Source organism: Labrus bergylta, chromosome 8 (genome assembly GCF_963930695.1).
Source record: "Labrus bergylta chromosome 8, fLabBer1.1, whole genome shotgun sequence".
In the NCBI taxonomy this organism is placed as follows: Eukaryota; Metazoa; Chordata; class Actinopteri; order Labriformes; family Labridae; genus Labrus; species Labrus bergylta.
Window position 1 is genome coordinate 10,860,098 of NC_089202.1, and position 24,029 is coordinate 10,884,126.

A 24,029-nucleotide genomic window follows, 5' to 3' on the forward strand; every position below is an offset into this window, starting at 1 on the left:
ATTTATTTACGGTAGCCTTATTTAGTAATGATTTTGGCGTGGAATCTGGGATTTTCTACTTTTGCGCAACGTGCAGTGAGTGAACATAGTGAATGGACCAGGTGCAAACCAGTCAAACACGCGCGCGCACACACAAGATGACTCACACACACACACGCAAACACACACACACCCACACGCACGCACACAGGATCCGCGGACAGATGACGTTGCCATTTGTTCGCGGAAGTGGCTTCTGTCGTGACCGTAGAGGGGGGAGGCAGGGGGAGGAGGAAGGGAAGGAAAGGGAGAGGAAAGAAGAAGTTTAGACTCATCTCTTATGAAGTTAATCAAAACTGTTAGACGCCTGGCGGACATTTTCGTCGACATTTCGCCCTGTTTGATGAAATTAAGCTGAAGTTTAGTGCAGCAACAGCTTGGTGGGCAGGAGGGGCTTCTCGAGGGGGAAAGGAGGAGGAAGAGAGCTGGTAAGTTGCTCGTTAAAGTTGACCACACTTTTTGGGGCATGGCTCGGGCTCTGCGCGTCAATGTAGCCTACCACAGTTATTGTACATGTGAAAAGTTTGAGTTTGTTAGTTTTGTCTTTGTGTTGCCTTCAGGGACGCGTTGCTCTACTTCTTTGTGCTTCAGTTACAGTAAAGTGTAGTGCAGCCTGTCGGGGTAGGCTTCTGTAAAATCATTGCTCATGATCACAATAGGCTGTGCAACACATAAACTAGATGTTTAACTTGAGTTCCTCAGGTTTATTGTTAGAGCGTAACTCTTCGGAAGGCCTCTTTGTCTGAACCATGTTTTAGACCTGAAGTCACTGATAAGACACTGTGATCAGTCCAATGATAGGAGGCAATGATAATAACGCAGAGGCCCCAAGTTTATGCCACTCACAGCAAATAAATAGAGAAAAAGTCACAAAATACCATTTGGTTATCAATAAGACAAAGCAGTAGCCCACTCTTCAATTGAAGTCGGGCTATTAGGTGGTTGATTAATAAATGAACTAGCAGGAAATGAACATGCTTTTTTTTTTCCCAGAAATGTGCCACTTGAAATAATTTTCTTGGAAAAATGCTAACTCTTTGTTGATGTCATCCCTCCTGCAGTGTGGTTTCTTTCCATTTCCTAGTCTTGTACGATGGTCAAATCATATTTTGCATCATGGACTGTTTCTTAGCCATATGCAAATATGTCATATATCATTCAATATGATGGGCATATTTATTTGTTCGCATGTTTAAGACAAAAGGGAAAATGAGTGACATATAAAAGAAAAAAAGAAAAGAAAAAAAAAATTTCACCCTCAAAGTTAGTCTTCAGTCTATAGAGGAAGTGTCTACTATCCGATTCAAGCACAATTTCTTCCTGAGATGAACTTCCAAGATTGTAGATTGCACTGATATGCACCCGAGTCAACAACCCTTTTCCACCAAAGTGAACCTGTGGAGAAAGCAAATGCATGGCAACCTATCATCAAAACACAGCGCAGAGGTGTTGAAAAAGGGTCACTGTGACAGAGTTGGAAGTTCACTGCCAGACAGTCCATTATGGAAACTGGCTGAAGGGTCTATGTGGGATGATTGAGGCGACTGAGAGCAGGGGCTCAAACTCTTATCAGGGTCAGCCACACCACTCAGAACAGCAGCATCTGACATGATATTATTACATGGTGGAAGTTATCTCCGCTGATGAAACGGAGGAGGAGGAGAAGGTCCAATCATCAACTGATCTCAAAAAGTGGTAGATTCAGACTCATGTCAGGGTGCTGAACAAACAGGACACATGTGCACCAACACACACACAAACTAATGAAAAAGACAACACAAACACGGAGGACAGCCCGACAACCTGTCAGTTAAAGCGGAGCATCTCAGCCACTCTATTACTGCATTGACACAATCCAAAATCCACTTGATTAAAATTGGATCTGTCATACTCTGCTTGAGCTGCATCAGTCATTGGTGAAGGCTCTAGTCCTGATTGATGGCACCGCGTGACAATTGTGATTGTTACAGCCTCACATTGACAGGTGTGTGCACGTAGCCACTAGCCAGACACTTTCTCACCGACATTCACATAAACATTTCAGACGTGAGATTTTTTTTTTCCAAGCTGTGAATTTTAGCACTGATATTAGCCTTGATTTTTTCTTTGTGAAACTTATACTTGCATATCGATTAAACTCACTTGTAAGATTCTAAGCTGCTTTATCACAGCTATTTAAAAAGACACAATATGTGTGTGGGTGTCTGTCCATAATGAGGATGTGAATGTCTGTGTTTGTTTGATGTGCGCACTTAAACTGTCTGCCCGCTTCTGTGGTGTTAGGTTTGTGTGTTTTTGAGTCCTGTGTGTGTGTGAGTGTGAATGTGTGTGTGTGTGTGTGTGTGTACGTATTCTGGAAACAAGCTGTGGGAGTTTGTTTTCGAGGTCATAGCATGTGGTTGTCTGTCTCTACTTCTACACAATGGGACCGAGCCTCAGCTGTGTTTCCTCCTGCACCACTGCCGAGAGCAACACGTTCAAACATTCACTGCACTTTCTACCGCAGATTAAACAAATTCCTTCCTGGTGTGGTCATCAAAATAAGAAGTGATTGTGGTTGAGTGTAGTTTACAGAAAATAACTGAAGTCACAATTTTATGACTGTAGTTAGGGATTTTGTATTCAGAAAATAGTTAATCAGTTTGAATCTGTTGCGTCATGAACTTTGAGCTGTGAATGTCTTTTGCGGGAAGCTGAGATTGCATATTTAGAAGTCACCTTCTTTTTGCAGATCAGGACTCCTGCACCCATGCCTGGTATTGGCATATGCATCGGGTGTGAGACTGAAGTTGTCACTCTGCAAATCAAGGTCACTTTAGGCTTATATCAGGCCTGAATCCAGCTGAAGTTTCATTTCCTGGTCCAATCATACAGTGATTGCAGAGATAATGAATCACCAAAAAACTACAATCAAACTCATGACACATTACTTCTTTGAAAAAAAGCTGACATCACAGTTTTTGGATGAGAAAATACTTTGTTATAGTGTTTTGTCCAAATTTATTTAAAAGTTATATAAAATAAAGTGATTGAAACTAACTTGGAAAGTGGTAAACCAAAAAAAAAAGTCAGGTATAGTGCAATATGTACTTTAAAACTATAACACCATCTCAATTCATTTAGCAGCATTTACAATAAAATAATATTCAATCTACTTGCAGACTTGTTAGAAATATTCCTTTCTTTCTGCCAACAATACAACACATATGTTGTAAACTAAGTGGCTTACATACCTTTTTTTTAAAAGGAGGAACAAGTCTTGTGAATAGTTAACCTGAAAGTAAAAAGTGTATTTTTGTCAATAGTGTCTAGAGCCCTCTATTTTGCTCAAAAACAAATAGACCTCCTTAAGCTCCTCTGGGGAACTTTCATTTTGTGTAGATTTTACTGCACAAGCAGACAAGTGGCACCTCTTATCGTTTGCTAATATTTTCCTCTACATGTGTCAGTAGTGATTTTTTAAACAGAAAGTTAATTATTTATTTTAAAAGTCACATATTTTTCTCCTTTTCAACAAGTTAAACAAGTCTCAGAGCTCCCTAAAAGCTCACCTTGCTGTGGGAGTGTTGCTCAGCTAGAGGAGGAGTTACTGCCCTTTGTGATGTCACAAAGGGAAAATCTCCAAACGAGCTGTTTGAGCACACATTTTCTGAAAAGTGGAGCAGGCGAATGACAGAGAGGATTAACTTTTGTTATAATTTGGACTTTGTAGACAGACTAGAGACACATATTAGTGTTTAGAAAAACATAGTAGGAGACCTTTAACACTCAGACGTAGCCTTTGCTGTTTCTGCAGTGTGCCCACAATCATTTCGGTCGTTAAATATTACAATATAGAAATAATCTATCATAATGCTAATCATTGTATTGTTTTCTTTTGATGCTCATAAAGGCATCAATATTCATTTCAGTCTGTTTTATAACCAGCTCTTCCCAGGAGCTTTAAATACAACTGATTAAATGTTTTACAGCACAAAAAGATAAACTTGAAATCGGATAGTTAGGAGTTATGACTTAAATGAAGATATATCTGATTCAAAAGTAAATAAAACAGTTTAAAAAAGAATCCCATGCATTTCATACTTTCATTATACTTGACGTAGACACTTTGAAATGGATGCTAAGAAAAGTTAAAAAGTTTTATTGGTAACTGAAGTGAAGAAACAACACTGTATATATGACACATTATTAAAGCAAGTTGTAAGAGGAGTGAGGCAGCAGGAAGGGAATGATGGAAGGAGATAGAGATGTGGTTAGAGGGGGCGGTGTAGGGGAGGGGGGTTGGCGCAACCTAAAATAGCCATCTCACATGCTTGCTGTGTGCGTGGGGAGCTACGAAACCAGCAGAAAGGCCTCCTGCAGAATGCCTGCCTAATCTAATGTTCACTCTAGGACCTAATTTTTGGAAATTTGATTGCCATTTCCCCGTCCAAATATATGTGTTTGCACGTCTTTTCCAATCACAGAGGCTTCCCCTTGCAAGTTAACGCCCCCTCCCACTGTTCTCATCCCGCACGCTTATCGTCTTCATCATCGTCTGTCTCATCATTACAATGTGAACTGATGTTAAGTTGCGTCTGGCAGAAAAGGTCAGTGACTAGGCCTGTTTACTAACTATGCTGAGACCTATAGTGTATATAAGAGTGTGAGTGAGTGAGTGAGACTGGTCACATCAGATAACACACACACACACACACACACACACACACACACACACACACTTGCAGGGAGAAACACGCAGACAGTGGTAAGAGCCCAAATCAGACAGGGCCATGCAGCATTATATCCTTGTCTCGTCTCAGTCTCTGACTGGTTCAGCTAATATATACTGACTAGCTGCAGCTTCCACAAACAGTCTTTTCATCTTCATGCATAGAAACAGGACACACACTTGGGCAAGCTGAGACACAAACATCCTACACATGTGGTCCTTTCCGTTAATTCCTCTCATTCCACAGAGTGTGTTTCAACATGCACGCTGGATTATTCTCCTCCGCCCATCACTCTTCCGCTGTCTTTCTTTCACTTTCTCCCTCTCCTTCTCGCTCTGTCTCCATCTCATTTCAGTGTTATGTCCCTGTGTGCTTAATCATCTGGCTTTTTTTACATCAAGAAGGTCCCATGACCCTCTCCACAGCTGATCTGGGGAGCGAAGCATGCTGGGAGTCAAGTAGCTGCAAGGGCCATAATGGAGCATGCTGTGATTGGCTCTTGAGTATGTGTTTGTGTGTGTACAGCGCGCTGATGTGCACTTTGGTGTTTTTAGGGATACAGACTCACAGGCAGCCTGTGTTGGCGAATGGACTATATGGTAAGACATTCAAATGATATAAGCAGCTAAATAAAACCACACAGTGACACAGTGGTGAGGGGGATGCACAGTCATGTCAAATAGAAAGGTCAAAACTTCATAGCTAATATGAAATACGTTTAATAGGTTTTCTGGATTCTAATATTGTGAAGATGGTCATGTTTGGGTAGGGGTGTAATCAATAAGTTCTTCTTGAGATTTTCCAAACTTTTCTTTTATCAGTTTCTTCGATTTAATCTTAATGGAAATATATTTATTATTCATTGAAATTAGAAGGGGGGATTTGCCTGACCCAAATATATACAGTTTTTTTTTTCAGGAGTAGCAGCAAAAAAAAGTTATAATTAAACAAATTTCTAACAAAGCCCATCTTATAACTGACTGAATGAAGCCTTAGAGCGCTTTATATGATAATTCCCTCGTTTGTTTTCTTCACCAAGAAAAAACAAATACAGGACCCCTTGGTGAAAGTTTAACTGTTTACTTGGACAAAAAAAAAACTGATAAGTAATGGTCCAGTTTCATCCAAAGTTATACACGAGAGAGTGAGAGAGGTCAACTGAATTCAAAACTCTTACTCTCTCAAGATGAAAGCAACTTAGAGGTGGTGCAGTTATTTGGAAGCAACATCACTGTCACAGGTGACATTTTATACACTAAATGATCCATGAGAATGATATATGTAAGCATCAAGCTTTACATTAAGCAACAATTAACTTATTAAATTACTGTCAATATAAACTGTAACTATAATACTGTTAATCTAAGTATGCCTTCCAAATCCTTTAGAATCAATTATCCATATTGTTTACATATGAACTGAAGTGATTGCACGCTTATTGGATCAACATCATGCAGTGTATTTAGGCTCCTACAGTGATACATATAACATCTACAAAGCATTTTAGAGCATCCACCATTTCTATGAAACATTTGGCTTCTTGTATGCTTGAGAAGATTCCCCTGCAGCAGTTAATTTCAGTTTTGCTTGCTTGCCAATACACTTCTCTAAAACTGAAAACTAAGGCCAACAAGGGAAAAAAAATGCATGAATCGTTTTGCTTCCCTGTGTTTACATGTCCATTTATTAGGATGTGTGTTGATTTACTATCAACTGCACTAGTTGTTAGTTCAGTACCTGAATTACTTTTTAAACCGCCCTCATATTTCCACATGGAGGTTATATTTTTCATTTTGTTTGTAAGATTCAAACACTGAAAATAATCATTTTCATAAAGGTCGACTTATTTGCAGGATTGCAGCATCACATATTACATTAGTTTTAGTTTAATAGCCTACTAATACATTCCAATTATTTTTATTTTTATTTGGGATAAAACATAAATAAAACAACGACAATAAATAAAACAAAAATATTCATTTGAACAAATGTACAAAGTCCTTGAAGAAAACCGTATTATATTTCTGTCTCCCCTAAGCCACTTTTGTCATGTGTTTTACTAGTTACACTCATGGTGCAGGCTTCTGGTGGAGGGGGTTGTCTTCTTCATCAATCACTCTGAAACCAATCACATTCAATCATTCTATAAATGAAATGTATGGTGGTGGATTTTACCTTGAATGACCGTCTGGCTCTCTGCAGTTGTCTGATTTGGTTCCCTCTTGTCCCTAAATGCACTGCTACCTTACATGAACACAGTGCAGTGGTCATATGCAGTACTGCAGGGACTGAATGTTGGGGTGTCATTTGAGGACTCCTTGCTGTCCGCTCGGCTGGGTTCATGTGTCACTCTATGGGTGCTTTCTTCCCTTTTCCGTGACACTGCCTTCTCATCAGATATCTGCTGACTGTTTGCCGCTACAGATTGACTGTTGTTATTTTTTGACATTGTGCTAACCTGTCCTTTCCCTTAGAGAGCTCTGCTCATGTCGAAATAGGGGGAATATTTATTTTTTCAATGCCATTCCGTGTCTCTTTTTTTGAATGTGTCCACTTTTATCAAGGTTACACAGAGTGACCTCATGCCACACACTGTGCAGCACTCCTCTCTGTCTGTCTCCATCCTCCCTCTCTCTTTCTCTCTTTTACCCTGTTTCTCAGGTTACCCAACATGAATAAGGGAGGAGCAATAGTCAACATAAACAACCCCCCTCCTCACACATGCACACACAAAGACATACCCCCCCCCCCTTCTCCCTTGCTTTCTTTCTCGTTTCAATATCTCCATTTTCCCCCTTGAGTGTGTGCGTTAATGTGCAGGAGCACAGCATCTTACTGTGCATGCACATGTGCGCTTGCTAAATGACTGAGGCTGCAGAGAAGAGGTGGGGGAAAGCGGAGGAAACAGGAAGGAGGGGAGGATAAGCGGTGGGGAGGGCAGAGGCAGCAGCCTTGAGTGTGTGTTTGAAAGAGAGAGAGAGAGAGAGAGAGTGAGAGAGTGAGAGACGGTAAGAGAGAAAATGGGAGGCAGCATCACCACCCAGACTGGGAGGAGGAGGGGGGAGGACAGACAGCGTGATCGTCCCTCCAACAGACAGAGGTGGAAGGAAAGTGGGAATAAGAGACAGACGTGAGGGAGAGAAGAGGAGCACAATGAAGGAGTGCAATTGTGGACACTGGCAGCACTGCCATTTCACCATCTGCTGAGAGAGAGAGAGAGAGGCAGAGGAGAGAGAAGAGAAAAGAAGAGGAGGCAGCCAAACTGAGGAGAGAATAGATGGAGAGGAACTGCCGGCAGTGACTTTGTGAATTAATCGAGCGGATCAGAGGAGAAGCACGTTTTTTCAGGGAGTGGACGGAGAGCCAGAAAGAGGAAGGAGAGGACGGATGACCGGACAGTCTTTGACTGTTTAAAAATTAATGTGCTGCTCATGTGAATATGGAGCTCAGCTTTAGCTAAATCACCATGGATTATCAACTGTATGCTTTTTAAACCAAAAAAGGAACTATTCATGATTCAACATTCACTTTAAAAAAAAAAAAAGGACTCTTAGGGAAATTGATTAGGTTCACTTTCTACTGAACAGTTTGAATTACTTTTTTCTGTTTTTGTAAATATAGACTCTTTGTGACTTTGGATTTTCTATTGTTAAAGAGCAAAAGATATTCTCAGCAGGATGTTATACAATTATTATCTTTGTTAGCTGCTGCACAGAATATTCAGGTTGTTTTTATGCAAGTTTTCTAAACATCAGTGTTGTCTTTTATGACTAAATGTTTAGTGTTGTTTATACTTTTACTTTGAAAGTGATTTGTTCTTCTAAAAAATACCAGACTTACAGTTTTAAGTGACCTAGGAGTGAGTGCATGCAGCCGACATGGGATGTCAACATTGATTGGGTTTTTATGGCTGGCAAGACGGCGCTCAAACTTTGATCATTTCCTGTAACCTATTGATCGATGTAGAAGTCTGTTGTCTTTTCTCCTGTTGGATCACAAGAAGCTCCAACGTGGAGTCCTTAGTCCTTTGATGCAGCAAATAATTGCTGCTGATTGATTTGACAGAGCAGTTATCGCTTTGTCTGAAAAATTCCTGCGGTTGTCGGGACTTCTCTGTGTATATCCTGTGCAGGCATCTCTTTTAATGTCTGTTGCCATAGAAACGGGCGGCAGCAGACAAAGCGAGATGTAAAGTTATTTTCTCTTGTCTTATCTATTTAAACTGGTGCTGTTACATTAGATAATTGTATAGATTTAGTTGATAAGAGGCAGTGGATTTTATTGTTACATTTTTGTGTGCAGTTTTTTGGAGTTTCTCTCACAGACAGGGTTTTTTTTCTTTACCAGACAGTCTCTGTCTAAGCGCAGCTCGGCAGTCCCCGAGAATCAGGGTTGTTTCAGGTCACCTGTCTCCCCCTCCCCATTCTGTGTGTGAGTCTTGTAGTGTTGGCTCAGCCCTGTTTGTCCTGAACTCACCTTTTATCAACGACCATCTTCATCAGACAGGCTGATGTGCCATTACCAGGAATGACTGGATAAATGAGATTATCGTTCTAATTTCACTTGTACATATCACTCTGTGCAGCTGCTTGGCATCCAGGCCCCTAATTACTGATCATTAAGTGTTCTTTGTTTGAGACAGTCTCTTCTTTTAGCTGTCTCTGTGTAGGTGACTCAGGATTTCTCCTTCTGTAGAGGGTTCATCTCCTCTGCAGTCACCTAACCTGCACTGGGTTCTGTGCACTTTCACAGACTCATGCAGCATTCCATCATCTCATAGAGCCTTTTAGCCCCCCTGTGTATGAGAACACAACCTGGATTTTTTATCTTTACTATTAACAAGTCCATGTAGTTTGGATTTCTTTGCCTTTTAAAGAGGTCATTTACTCTGAAATCTAAGAACTTAGTAGGGGATTAACAGACTGTTCTGTTTGTTCTGCATGCTCTTCGATGGTCAGAATACTGGGTGTCTTTAGTGACTTTTTCAGCCATAGTTCTTTACAGCTTTTTTGGAGATCAGCCCAGCCACTCTGGCCGTGGGCGAGTGTGACTGGTTCCTCCATGGTGCTTTTTGGCCAAGACCAGATGGACAACTAGCTAAAATTGCTAGACAATCCCTCTGTGGTGCTAGACAGGTGTAGGCGACTGTTCCTTTGCCATGCATGCAGCGCCCACTACAAGCTGGTCCTGCTGTACTTCAGACACTGTTAGGTTTTGAATGTTAGTGTGTAGAAAATCAACCCTTTCATTTAGCATCACTGAAACTTTGGTGCCAAATTTACAACCTTGTGTAAGTGGTCTAGGCAAGGCGTGTGCAAACTTCGCTCTCCTATGAGTGACTAAAGGTCAGCAGGTTGTAAATATGACGAGTGCCTCACAACACTGAGTTTGAAGCTAGTTTAGTGCAGCACTGCAGGTGTAGTTTTGCCTCTTACTGAGGTCACACTGCTGCAGACGGTTTTGTTCATAGGACTCTGCCAGAGACTGTTAATGTCAGCCGACTGTTGTTTGCCTTCTAGGTTGGACTATGCAGAAAATGAGTTGTATGTAGTCTCTGTATGGTAGCTTGTTGTAAAACGGAGAGCAAACCTGCTGCTTGATAAGCCCTGCCTTAGATAAGGAAGGAAATGGTTCCAACACTTGGCTTGTTCATATCATATGGGACTGTGTCAACACTGTTCTCTCAGGTAACTGACTGTAATCTGGGTTTGTTATTAAGCCAAGCAGTAGTAAAGAAACAGGGTTAGCGAAAGAGACATAGAGTTACCAGCATAACAGCAGAGTGCGCTTTTATTTGAGCATATCCAGCTGGGTGAGCGAGTTCACGTTCAACTCTGATGAGCCTTCAGCACCGTTCAGGGAACCCTGGGTTTGGAGTTCAAACAGGACCAATCAGGTCTCATTACCATCACAACAAACCTACTGGTAGTCGTCATCAGCCAATGACCTACATTCTCCAGAGTTACATCACCACCGTGCTACTGCAGCGTACATAGCTGTATCAGACACAGACAACATCTCAGATTCAACCTACCACTTTCCAATGGTGCTCCAGTAAAAAGAAAATCTGAGGTGGTTTAAATTGTAGTGAACACACTTCAACCAGGGCCACCTCACTTGTTTTAGCCATATCAGGAACTTCAGTCAGGAACGGGCCCAACTCTGCTGGCCCAGTCTTAAGTACTTACTTTTATTTTTTTTTTCGATTTCTATTGGTGTCTAAATAGGTGACCATGCCTGGCCTCTAGCCATCCCTTACCTTTAAAGTTGGAGAGGTACACAGACGGGGCTTACCATTTATATATTGGGGACTGTTAAACAGGACAGCCTGGAGAACGGGCGAGCACTCGAGGGAGGGGGCGAGGGGGAGAGAGAGATCATCTGGAAGAGGAGAGAGGAAGTGGTGGCGCGGGAGAGGGCGGAGGCATTGGAGAGACAGAGGTTGGCCGACTACATAGTGTGGAGGAAGAGAGAGGGCTTCCAGGAGAAGCAAGGAGACAGGGAGAAGGGAGGACGAACTGTAGAGAAAGGGAACCAGCCTGTGCCAGAAGTAATCTGGAAGAGGAGAGAAGAAGAGGAAGGAGGCGAGGCGAGAGCGAGGGCCATTCAGAGAGGACATGAAACCGTTTGGAGGAAGAGAGAGAGAGAATGACAGAGAAATTCGATGGGAGATTTGAGAATACAATGCTCTTAAAAAGTTGGCGTTAAAGAAAGCGTTCTGCGTTGGATTTTAGCCATACATCAGTAAGCTTCCTCTCTCTTCTTTAGCAGTTGTGGGCTTCAGTGAGTTTTGTAGGTACTCACTGTAGTATTGACCAACTGGAGCTGTGTATTGTATGTGTGTTGGTGGCGCGTTAGTGTGCACCCCCTCATTGGCTGCTAATAGGATTTTTATGGGCTTGTGTCAAGAAGGATAGAGCTGCACGCATGTGCACACACCAACACACACACAAAAAAAACACTAAGAAGCCTTGTGGGTAGGGAAGGTTTATACCGCCTCACGCATTTAAACATCACACACGAGTGCAGTAAGACGTACATGCAAGGGGGTGTTGAGAGACAATCACTTGTGTTGATTCTCCATGGTGTTGGCGACAGCTGGATAACTAGCCCCCACTGAGAGGACGTTAAGATTGGACAAGATACTCTGAGATATTGTTGTACATTATGGAAAAAAGACCAAGATGAAGCCTTTTTTGGAGAGCTGATACCATCATCAGTCCCTTGGAACACAATAAACATTGAAGCAGATTTAAAAAAAAAAAGAACTGATGACAACATGATCTGCATTGGTGCACTAAAAACACACTTTTTTCATCTGCATTCAACCATTAACTGGGACACCCCATTTTTCCCCTGCACCGTCTCTCATCCTGCTTTTACTGTGGGCAAAGTTCATGAAGCACTTTGGATTCGGCCGCCTGGTAATGAGTGGACGACAGACAACAAGACAGATGGATGCAGCTCTTCTGCTGAGAGAGACAGACAGATGGCTTTGTGTCCTTTTAGAGAAAAACTCTACTGAGACAAAGAACTTTGATTGAATCACTAGAGCCTGTGTGGACTTGTGCAGATAAAAAAAAAAAAAACTTGACACTGCAGATTCATTATGGAGCTTGTCCCAAAAACCAAGTACACCCACTTTCGGAGTGAATCACTGAGCTCGACTGATGAAACAAACTCTAATCCTTCATCATTCCCTCCTTCCAGTCCTGCCACCCCCCTCACTCCGTCCCCTGGTTTGCCTTCCTCTCTCTCCTCCTCCTCTCTCACTCCTATCTTGCCCCCCTCTTCTCCCCGCCCCGCTGAGAACAGCCCCACCACCCTCTGCTCCTTCTTCCCCAGGATGGGATCCCTTCGTCTGGGCGTCTCTGCCACTCTTCTCCCAGGGCTCAAGGCCTCAAGCAGACCACCGCATCATCGGGCGCCCGTTGAGTCTTCTGGGGACGACAGGAGCTCTAGCTCCTCCCCAACGCTCCATCACCCACTTTCCAATCTAACCGTTCCTTCTCCTCCTCCTCGACCTCCCCTGCAGGACATGAACCGGCTGGGAGGGGCGTCCAGGAGGGCACGGGTGGAAGGAGGGCAGCTGGGAGGAGACGAGTGGACACGCCATGGCTCCTTTGTCAACAAGCCCACCCGCGGCTGGCTGCACTCCGACAGCGTTGTCAGCACCACTGGTGTTTCCTACACTGTACGGGTAAGTGAAGGGCACATTCTCATTAACTCCCAATCAAAATATACAATTTCACATATATTTCACTTTCCTGTCAGTTTCTTTGCATTGACAAGCTTTTTTTTTATTTTAGAAACTGACAGATATTAGGAAGGGGCACTTTTGCTTTCTTCCTCTGTTATGTCCTATCTGACCAATGGGACCATTATGTAGGAAATGTCTGATGCTTATGTGTTGACTTCCTGTTTCCTGGCCAGTACATGGGTTGCGTGGAGGTGCTTCAGTCAATGCGAGCGCTGGACTTCAACACCAGAACTCAGGTCACCAGGTGAGACGACACACTAGCCATCTGCAGCTGACTTGCCCATACTGTGATTCCATGTGTCGTATTTGCACGCAAGAATGAAAACACAACTGTGGTTAGACTTAAACCAGCATAAACCACTCATACTTTCTGTTCTGCTTCCACTCTGATATTTTTGCTTGCTAGTTTCTGACTAAGCTTATATGTGCATGTATGTGTGTCTTTGTGTATACACGCCTCCAGCTCTCCCAGACCTTAAATTAGAATGTTCTGGAATCCTGGTGGTTTCCTTCTGGTTTCCGTAGAGATGTTTGTCTCCTTGGCAAAGAAAAGTACAGTTGCCAGGGACGATAAATTACCTCCCCCCCCCTCCATGCCAGATCTCATTTAATATATGTAATTGTGACTTTGGGACGGTGTGAGGGTTAACGACATGCTATTGCAACTCTTGTATGTTGTTAATGTTTCAGGGAGGCCATCTCGGTGGTGTGTGAGGCAGTGCCTGGAGCCAAAGGAGCCCAGCGCAGGAGAAAGGTACAGACTACACTGCTTGCACACACCCTTAAAGGACATTATTTATTTATACGGCCTAAGTGGGCAGCAATGGGAAGGGTTTTCTGCAATGAGCTGGATTTAGCCTGATTGTCCACTATGTGGTCAGTCGGCTATTCTGTCACACACTCTCCCTTACACACGCACACGCACACGCACACACACAGACTTTGATTTAGGCTAAACGTACACTTCTGTGGTTAGCGGACTACTTACAGGTAATTAACCAATCACTCTCTGGTCTCTGTTTTCCCTATAGCCTGTCACAGGGGAAGCTGGAGTAGTAGCTTGTGTTGACCCAGTGAAAGGCCAAAGAGGCACTACAGATTATCAGACAGTCTGCTGTTTAAAGACTATATGTGTCTGTCCACAGTACTGCTGTAAAACTAAAAACATCCACCCAAACAGTCCATAAAACAGGTGGCAAAATCCAGCAGCCTGTTGCTACAGCAGATTTTCTTGACCAAGGAATGTCTGGCATTGCAGCACAGTCAGCAACACAGTTATAGTACTTAAACAAGAATAGATTCAAGTCGTCTAGTCCTTCTGATTTGACTGGACTGGGGTTAATGTAGCTGAGCGTGTTCGTCCCATCCTGATGCTGTTTTCTCACAGCATGCGCCAAATATTCTAGAGCAGATATGGATGAAAGCCATGAGAGCAGCAGGAGGTTTTGGATAAACGAGGCTGGCACAATGGTGCTGGCGCAGTCTGCATGATGCTCTTGGCCCAACCTACAGCATGCACACTGTCCTGTCTACTCCCCATTGGTCACAGTTGGCCTTGGAGACAGGATCACTTTCACAATTGCAGCTGTTCTTCCACTCCCACACACACAGGCATTTCCACACATACGCCCACTGGCTCAATCACAGCCAGGGAGCTCTCCGAGGACCGTCAGGCTTTGTTAAAAAAAAAAAAAAAAAAAGATTCTTACATTGTTTTGTGTATGCACCTTGTTTGTTTATTACTCACTGACCACATCCCTCTCCTTTTACAGCCTTCCTCTCGCTGCATGACATCCATCCTGGGGAAAAGCAACCTGCAGTTTGCTGGCATGACAATCAGCCTAACCATCTCCACCAGCAGCCTCAACCTGCTGGCCTCAGACTGCAAACAGGTAAGACTGAAACCAGCTCACTCTTGAAGCTGCTGGTGTCCGTATTTTTGCTCAAAACGTTACTTTCTGTCTGGTATATTCACCCTGACAGCAGAATGTTTGACGTAGACTCCAAGATGCATCTGAGTGTAAGAGCTCAGGTGTAGCCAAAGGTATGTTTTATATCCAGAGTGCACTTAGACTGTGCATGTCACTGACGCAGAGGTAACCTGAGGATCTCCCTGCTTAAGGGATAACATGTTGATTAAAAGTTGTAAAATTCAACTATCTGGTATTTAAATTTTTTTTAGCATTCCCATTTATATAGTAAAAAAAATTGTCTGCCAAAATGTAGTTTTAATTTTTAACGGCATTGTTATTGTTGATAATTGCACAACTACTGCCCCCAATTATCTGCCCACATGATTAAAGATGCATCATACAATTTATTCCCACTGCTTTCACTTACCAATTAAAACTCCAGTGAGGAGTTTTTAGCTGCTCATGAATCAAACCTAATGATGACTTACAAAATGCAAACGCAACCATCAGCAACAAGATGAATTACTTCAATGTAGTTATTTTTCATGTTGGTCACTCCTGCTGCAGGATTCAAAAGGTATCAGAAGAGGTGATTAACAGCCTTTTTTCTGAACTCGCAGCATCTATTTAAATTCCCCATGCCAAATGTTCGCTGTGGGTTACAAGTTAGAAAATCCTAGAATTCTAACTTTTGATTTAATGTCTGAAAGAAAACACAAAGTTGACATTTACAGGACAAGATCAACAAAGAGAAGAGGTGTCCCATTCATGAAGAAGTTGAATAAACCTAAAGTTCCTCACAGAAGCTTTCATTATTATGATAATGTATACCATTTTTTATATGGAATTTCTGCTACAAGGAGGTATCTCAACAAGTCAAATGTTTATTTTGTGTGTTGTGACCTTTTGGGGAATTCAGGGGATTCCCAGATCCATTCAAAGCTTCCCCACTTTGTGTGCCTCTCTTGTTCTGAGTGCTGCATAAATGCATCCTCCCACCATCCTCTGTATTTCTGCATCGCAAGAAGACAGGAAGTGATCTTACTCCAAGACCTCTAATGAGTTAATAGCTGCTGAACAGTATTAATTTCTTAAGGGAGATGGTACACCAACAGCAACAAAACAAAACATGCCCTTCTACTATATCCATTCACAAATAAGGCATAAGATATAGACCAAAGATTGTGAGTACAGCATTAGCAAGTGTTGAAGTTGTTATTGATCCCGACATGGGCGGTTGTTGCAGACTGTGTTCTGTCCATTGTCCCTACTTAGTTTTTATCTCTGCTACAGCTGATGGCGCTCAATGGATGAAAAAAAGCACTTTTCTCTCAGTAATGATTCTACTTTTGTGTCTCCATCCACATGCTTTCATCTCACTTCCCACATACTTCATGTCAACCACGTGCTCTTCTTCTGTCTCTCCCTCTCTCTTCCTCTCTTTCTTTTACTCCACAGATTATCGCCAACCATCACATGCAGTCCATCTCCTTCGCTTCTGGAGGAGACCCAGTGAGTCACCCAACACTCTCTCTCTCTCTCTCTCTCTCTCTCTCACAGCTCAAATCTCACTCTGGACATGTTCCATCTTTCTTTAGCCTGCACATCCTTCCTTCCTGTCTTCTGTCATCGTTTATTCCTATCAGTACCACTCACTCCGTGGCTGGTTTGCGGTCCTTCTCTCACAAGCTTGATCTCACTACTTCCTGTCATTTCTCTTTGAGTTGAATGTATGTTAATAACACCTGTCATGACTGAAGCTTCTGCCTTATCTCTTTCTTCTTCCCCTTTCAAAACCTTTCTATCCTTAACCTGCCCTTCACTTTCTCCTGCCTCCAATTTTTCCTACCCCTTCTCCCATAATGCTCATCCCCTTTCTCCCCCTAGGATACAGCCGAGTATGTAGCATATGTGGCCAAAGACCCAGTCAACCAGAGAGGTGAGCAGAAACAGCTGCATGACATCTTGACTCAGTCAGCATCCGCCAGTATAGACATTTAACAGATTTAATCCTATCGAATGATTAAACAGGTTTTCAGATGGAACCTTCAGCAGATATATACTTTCAAGCCATTCAATTGAAATATAAACTAATCCTATAATAAATGAAATGCCTCTTTTGAATTCGACACACCGCCCACTAGAGTTTCAGTGTGCAGAGTGAAGGAAGAAACGGTACAATCTCTAAATTGGCTTAGCTAGTAACAGGACTGTTTTTAATTTAGAGCAGAATCTGATTTATTCATATTTAAAATATGTCAATATGTGGCTTGATTTTCCATGTAATGATGTCGAGTGAAGAAAATATATATAGTATTGTTTGCTTACAAGACCCTAGATCATCTAAAATGTATGTAATTACAGTACATCTTAAAAATTTAAGTGTGCGAACTTGTACTCTGTTTTCTTGGTAATCGGATTTTAAACTAGAGAGGTTGCAGGGAAGGACATGCACTCTGTCTTTGTCTTTTCCTTGTCTTTTGGTCCTTGGGGGAAGTCTCTTGTGCATGAATGAAATGTCGCTTAAATGAAAAACTTTGCCTGCAAGTTGATTTATTTCTTCAGCTTCAAGATATTTATGTTGCTGCAGCCTCCTGATGAAACATTTGTGCCTTCTTTCTCTGCAGCATGTCACATACTGGAGTGTTCAGAGGGATTAGCTCAAGAAGTCATCAGCACCATCGGCCAGGCTTTTGAACTACGCTTTAAACAGTACCTAAAGAACCCTCCCAAACTGGTCACACCACATGACAGGTACATGTGATAAATGTGCCATACGTGAGCCTCAAATATGAGCGTCTCCTTGTGTTCATCATTCAAGTGTCTCTTATTTTTCTCTCCTCTCAGAATGGCTCCGTTCGACGGCTCTGCATGGGAGGAAGAAGATGATGAGGCCGCTCCACCTCCTGACGTCCCTTACTACAATAATTTCCCTGGAAAACAGCCTCCCCCTGGTGGCCTGATCGACATGAGGTCCCGCCCAGGTGCAACGCTGGTGAGAACAGTGAACACAAACACAGGAGGATGAGATACTCACACATGCTAGAACACATCCTAACACGGCTTTTACTGAATTTGACAGATGATACACTTGAAAGGAATCTAAAAACTACACAGTATACAAACCAGAACTGTCTCAATCGAAGATGAGAAAATTTAAATGTAACAGTAACTCTTGCTTGGATGACTTGGTTTGTAGAGGACAAACTATAATTTACATTTGTTTGTCTTTCAAATGGGATTGCTGTCACTATGTATACAACAGTATGTCCCTGTGTGGCAGGACTCATTATGTGTTTATGTTTTTGTTTGCAGCCTTATGGACAGCCAGGTCAGAATGACATTCACAAGCAGCCTCTGCCTCCTCTACCAGGTAAGCTATTCCTCTGCCGGTCTGTCAGTATCTCTTTCATTCTCTATAAACCACACTTTTTTTTTTTTAGCTTTTTTTTGTCCTCAATGTTTCATTTTATCTTGTCTTTGCTGATTAATTGCTATTATGTTAATGGCGGACGAGGAAATCGAAATATGTGCCAAGGTCACTGATGTCTTTTTTGTAATAGTGGGTGCCAAAGAAGGAGGACGGGAACTGTTTGATGACCCTTCATACGTCAATGTGGATAAACCCCGCCCCCCAGTTGCAGCTAATGGAAATGCTCACAGAGATGCTTTTGACATGAGTAAGTGCCTGTTGGGAATGTTACACAAGGGCTTGCTAAAAAAAAAGGAATGAAAAGATATTACTGCACCGAAGTGGATATCTGACCTGCTTGTTGGGAAATAAAAACAGAAAAAAATAAGATAACGTGATTTCTTCTAAGTCACTGTAATCAAAATTACCGGTAGCTCAAATGTGCTTTTGTTTTAATATGTGGCGAGAATGGGGTTTAATTAGTTACTAAGGAGACGAGCAGAGTGGTGTGTATTGTACATTCCATATGACGGACTAATTGAAGAGTGGAGCTTCCCACAGAAGGCAGCCTCAGAGGAAGATAAGAGAATTAGAGTGCTTTTGTCCATTACAGGGGCATTTTATGTAACATGATTGGTTGTCTGCTTAAAGCCTTTCACATTAAAGACACAGTCCACTATCCGAGAATAACACACAGCTGCCAGAATACTTGGACAAGGGCCTACTGTTTATTCGACTTAGAAATTCAGACAATAGTAAAAAAAATATATATATATATATATATATATATATATATATATATATATATATATATATATATTTATTTCTTTTTTATTAGAAAAACACATTTTATTCAAATGATTTTTTATTTTTATTTCTCCAGAGCCATTTGATGATGCTCTGGGGGTCTCTGGGCATGGTGGCCAAAGTTCAGTGACAGCAGCGCCCCCTCTGGTGCAGCAGCTGCAGTGTGAGACCTGGTTTCATGGCAGCTTAAGTCGCAGGGAAGCAGAGAGACTGCTGACCCGCGATGGAGACTTCCTGGTGAGGGAGTCTGGGACCACGCCGGGACAGTATGTCCTCACAGGACAGCAGGGGGGTCAGGCCAAACACCTGCTGCTAGTCGACCCAGAGGGAGTGGTAAGTTGGGAGGGTCTAGGGGATTAAAGACATGGTGGTATTAGTGTGATTCTATTTCAACTTTAATCTGTTTTTTGAATTTTGCCTTCTAGGTCCGCACTAAAGACCATCGTTTTGAAAGTGTGAGTCACCTGATCAGTTACCACATGGACAACAGACTCCCCATCGTTTCGGCCGGTAGCGAAGTGTGTTTGCAGCAGCCAGTAGAGCGCAGAGCCTGACATTACACACACCAATGAACTACTACACCAAATATACACACACTCCTGCAGCCATTAAACACAAAAGACAAACATTCTTTCATTAGCTAAAAAAAAAAAAAAAAACACAACAACACTACACTTTACATGGACAAGGATACAAATTCACAAACCATCTCAAAGGAAGCCAAAAAAGAAAAAGAAAAAAAAGATTATCTGCAAAATCTCTCTCATGCTGCTGTTGCTACATATTCTGTTCTTTCTGAAACTGAACTGAAACTAAAACTGTGACCTGCAGTCCTCCACTCCAACAACTATCAGGCGCATCCCTCCACAACGGAGAAGCACTGCTGCATTTTCTCAACAGCCTACTGTGAACCAGGGAGGAGCTTTGCTCAATTCAGAACAGGGCAGAAAAAAATGCAATTTTTTTTTTAGTGTAAAAAGAAATATATTGTGGGATGAAGACAAAAAAAATAACATTTTAATAACACATTGAAACCTGTACAAAAAATATGGGAATGAAAGTGAAAAAAACTGAGCATTTGTTCTTACATTCAGGAGGATGACTTTTTTCTTCTCAGACTGTTGCTGGAGCATATCAGGCAAAAACAAAACAAAACAAAAAAAACAGAAACGCAGCAGATATTCATTGGAGAGACTGATCCAGGTTCAAACATAAACACTCCCTTCAAGTGTCACTGGAGCACTTCAGCATCAAACCTGACTGTGTCATAATCCTGCCTGGTGAATATGCATTTAAAAGAAGTTTGCTTCCAATCAAATCAGGAGGTTCCATTTTAACCCCCAACCACTCCCCCTCTTTAAGGACCTATGAACGAACTCCTGGAGTGACACTTGGTGATGAGGAAAGAAAGCCTGTATGCAAAACTGGGGACTGCTATGCCAATGATCCTTTTTTATGTTCTGTTTTTGTTTTCTCTTATCTTTGGACTTGTTTCTCATTGGTCACTCTGATTTCAGGAGAATCTCAGCAGCTGTATCTCTTTGTTAACCCAGATATACCTTTACAACACACGGTCTGCTGCACCACCTGTCATGCCAAAGAACATGAACTTGGTCGCTAACATAGAAAGCCATGACGACTATCAAGTGATCTGTTTTGTGTGCTGACACCGTCGGGAGCTTATGTGAAAGGGCACTGTTTTAGAGGGGTTAACGTCAGCAAAAAGGACATTTTTGGAGTAAATTGAGTGTTGATGTGGCCTAAAAACCCAACATCTAGTACACATTCATCGACTTCTTAGTATGTGTTTGCATCGACAATCTATGGGTTCTATCTTTACAGAGTTGTCTGACTAAAAGTAAAGGATGGTAAGTAAACAGAGTGCCCTTTAAATGGTGGTCAACTAGAAAAAAACTGTCTAAGCAATGGATTTCCTCCTGCAAAAAATGATGCAAAGTGTGTCGCAGTAACTGTTTATATAATGTTTGTGTTTGGTAATGTTGCTCTATTTTTTAATCACTTTAGGAAATAATGTCCTTTTAAAATGATCAGAGTGGATTGAGGCTATTAGAGCATGAGGACAAACTGTACATGTTTTCAGAGCATTGCTTGTGCTGAAATGTTAAGGTAAACGTTGCTCCTCAGTGTGTTGTTTTCACAAACTTTTAGGATCTGTGGGGAGGAAGGCCACACTGTCCTCCTCCTCCTCCTCCCCCCCCCCCCCCTCAGTTCATGGTGTTGTTTTTTTAATGTCTTTATTAATCGTGCCTTGTTTCTTCAATGCAGTCACGTCACTTCAATGCAGTCACCTTGTGTACTTAATTCAAATGTAGTTTACTACAGGAGAATCCTACTCAAGCCTCTCAGTTAAACAGAGACTCTGCAAAAACGACACTCCCAACAAACACACATTAACAGATCCAGTGATGGCAATCTCTTCTGATGCACATCCTTGCATTCAGCTTTTAAGTCACAGATACTTGATGTCACCATTGAGGGGGGGAAATTCTTGACCATCTGTAAATACCATCGACCCATGACTGGTCAGATTAGTGTTGGATTATTGTTTTTGTAATTGTGTATTTAATGATAAGTAACACAGAGCCAGACAGCACAGCACTGAGGTAGCTCTTAAAGAAAACCAAACGTGTCAAAAAGATCAAGGCCAAACTCTTTAAACTCATGAAGGTATTATTGAAACCTGTCATCTAGTGCTGAGACCCCAAAGTGGTAATCTCATATGTAATGTAACATGCACACACACATGCTTGAGTGACAGCTGGGTCACTGAGACACACACACACACCCATGCCTGTTCAGGTGTTTGTAGGTCAAAGATAGGAAAACTAGAGCTTTAAGTTCTGCTACTACTGCACATGCCTGTATGTGTGTGTATGTGTGTGTGTCCTTGTGTGTGTGTCCTGAAACAGACCCACCTGCTCCTCGCCATCTTTAGTGAACTGGTCCTGTGTAATCATATCTTATCACAGATGCCTTTGTTGCATGAAAATCCTTTTTCTTGTTTGTTGTCGGTGGTGGTGATATTGTGTTGATGATGCTGTTGTACTTTTTAATTTGTGTTTTTGAAAGCCAAAGGTTACTTTTGAATAGCGTGCACAGATATTGATTTTTACTTTGTATATGTTTTTGTTTTAATACTTTTTTTTTTGTAGGGAAACATGTTGGTTTACATCTGTATCTGAAAATATACATTGCATATATAAATAAATATATCATTCATCTGTCTTTGTCAGTTTGGCTTTTGTTAAACTAAGTGTGAATTTACACAGGGTATTTATTCCCTTGCTGATTTACTTTGATAGTACCTTTTTATTTTTCTTCCAAAATACAGAGAAAAAAAACCTGATGAAAAATTCATCATTCAAAACAAAGCACACACAGCTAGAAGGTATGATGGTCTGTCACATACTGTCCTGAACAAAGAGTGGGATGCAGTTGGGTGAGTGGGTGGGGTGTAATGGAGCTACTGGAACTCTCTTGTTTTTGAAAAGATGAGCCTGTAACAGTAGGGGGCTGAATCAGGGATTATTAGAACCTATAGGGGGATTGTACTATACAACAGAGGGGAACAGTGCAACACAAAGGCAAACAAGGCCCTTAATCAATCAGCAGATGTTTGAAAGCAGGGAACAGTCCAGAAAAAGCAGGACGTTCATGTATTCAGTGTAGGAGGTTATAAGTACAGGGGCTAACTGAGCCAGAACTCAGCTGTTGCACGGGCCCAGTCAGACATCATCTACTTCTCAGCGACTGCCCTCGTGTTTTTTGCCTCTGCCTGGTCGCTCAATTTTCCTCTCCAGAGCCATGCATCCCCAGCGCCCTCTTCCCCAGGCCATGCCTTCTTCCTCTCTGGGACAGCACCTGAGGGACATGGCCATGGGTCTGGGACAAGGCAAAAACTTCCTGGGGGGAAACGTTGCTTATGGTTTCATCCAGTCTGTTAAGGAGTGCCTCTATTTCCTGCTGTGCTGCTGGTGCATCAAAGAGATCCTGGACTGAGAGACTGAGACAAATATAGATCAAGTGGTCAAGCATTGATTTTCTTTCTATTTTTTCCTCGGTTGACTCCTTGAGTTTGGTTTCAACAACCTTTTATTTCATCAGAAATTGAGTGTTTGATAAGCACTGCTGGCAACGCATTGGAAGGTATGTGTCCTTTATCATCTTAAAACAAATTACCATTTGAGTGTAATTTAGATTAAATGTATGTAATAAGTCAGATCCTCAATATTAAAATGTAAGCTTGACAATGAGAGGCTTTTGTTGTTGTTGTTGTTTTTCTGCTGTGTGATGAGTTTTTTTTTTCCCTGTCTTGTTTTTCAGTGTTTAAAGGATTCTCCCCTTGGGTTCCAATCAAAAAGTAAACACACAGACACATTTCCAAATGCAACAAATGATGACTGGGTTAGAGTTTCCTGTATTCTTCCTCGGATTTTAAGGAATCTCACCCCTGATGAACACTGTACAACAAACACTGGTGTGCATAAATAAAGGAAATAATGTATAGAAAAAAAATTACCTTTATGTCTGCAATTTTGTTCATTTTGTTGTCATTAATATTATAGTAAGTGTACTATGTACAGCTAAAAGAATGATTTAGTTTGTGGTTTGAATTGGATGATATTTAGTATTTATTCTATTTGACATAGTTTATAATGTAGGCCTATGTGTTGTAAGTCATACTATACAGCCTAATAATATATTTGTGTGGGAGGGGGATATTGTGACCAACATATCAACCTCCTGGAATAAACCCAACCCCGAGGACTACCTGTATAAAATGCTGAGGACTGGAGGCGTGTAAATAAAAAAACCTAACCTATGTGAGATGTATGTTTTACATACGCACCATCACCTGCGTGTGT

At 41.8% G+C, this 24,029-nt stretch overlaps 2 protein-coding genes across 5 annotated transcripts; both read left to right on the forward strand.

Annotated features, from left to right (window-relative positions):
* The first annotated feature begins 254 nt into the window (after window positions 1–254).
* Window positions 255–22,385, forward strand: shc1 (SHC (Src homology 2 domain containing) transforming protein 1). 4 transcript variants are annotated; one of them, XM_020642005.3, is made up of 14 exons: window positions 255–467; window positions 5,306–5,350; window positions 12,787–12,951; window positions 13,185–13,255; window positions 13,702–13,765; window positions 14,784–14,903; window positions 16,383–16,436; window positions 16,812–16,863; window positions 17,552–17,678; window positions 17,772–17,919; window positions 18,240–18,297; window positions 18,488–18,604; window positions 19,220–19,476; window positions 19,569–22,385. In XM_020642005.3, exons 2-14 carry the CDS (start codon window positions 5,339–5,341, stop codon window positions 19,695–19,697), a joined length of 1,374 nt encoding a protein of 457 aa, XP_020497661.1. In that variant the 5' UTR covers window positions 255–467; window positions 5,306–5,338; the 3' UTR covers window positions 19,698–22,385. The 4 variants fall into 4 exon arrangements, with proteins under 4 accessions (XP_020497661.1, XP_020497662.1, XP_065813789.1 ...); XM_020642006.3 differs by lacking the exon at window positions 5,306–5,350 and having other exon boundaries at window positions 256–467; XM_020642003.3 differs by lacking the exons at window positions 255–467; window positions 5,306–5,350 and having other exon boundaries at window positions 9,225–12,951.
* Window positions 22,386–22,859: 474 nt separating this feature from the next.
* Window positions 22,860–23,683, forward strand: lenep (lens epithelial protein). Its single transcript, XM_029278904.2, has 2 exons — window positions 22,860–23,310; window positions 23,488–23,683. The coding sequence occupies exon 1, from the start codon at window positions 22,969–22,971 to the stop codon at window positions 23,161–23,163; it is 195 nt and encodes a 64-aa protein (XP_029134737.1). The 5' UTR covers window positions 22,860–22,968; the 3' UTR covers window positions 23,164–23,310; window positions 23,488–23,683.
* The last annotated feature ends 346 nt before the right edge of the window (window positions 23,684–24,029 follow it).

Bases quoted from the DNA above. Each gene is read 5' to 3' on its own strand.
- shc1 (XM_020642003.3), top strand. From the start codon at position 12,361: ATGGAGCTTGTCCCAAAAACCAAGTACACCCACTTTCGGAGTGAATCA. The intron at 13,766-14,783 runs GTACAGACTACA...CTCCTTTTACAG, and splicing joins GAGCCCAGCGCAGGAGAAAG to CCTTCCTCTCGCTGCATGAC. The intron at 17,920-18,239 runs GTGAGAACAGTG...TTTTGTTTGCAG, and splicing joins CCCGCCCAGGTGCAACGCTG to CCTTATGGACAGCCAGGTCA.
- lenep (XM_029278904.2), top strand. From the start codon at position 22,969: ATGCATCCCCAGCGCCCTCTTCCCCAGGCCATGCCTTCTTCCTCTCTG.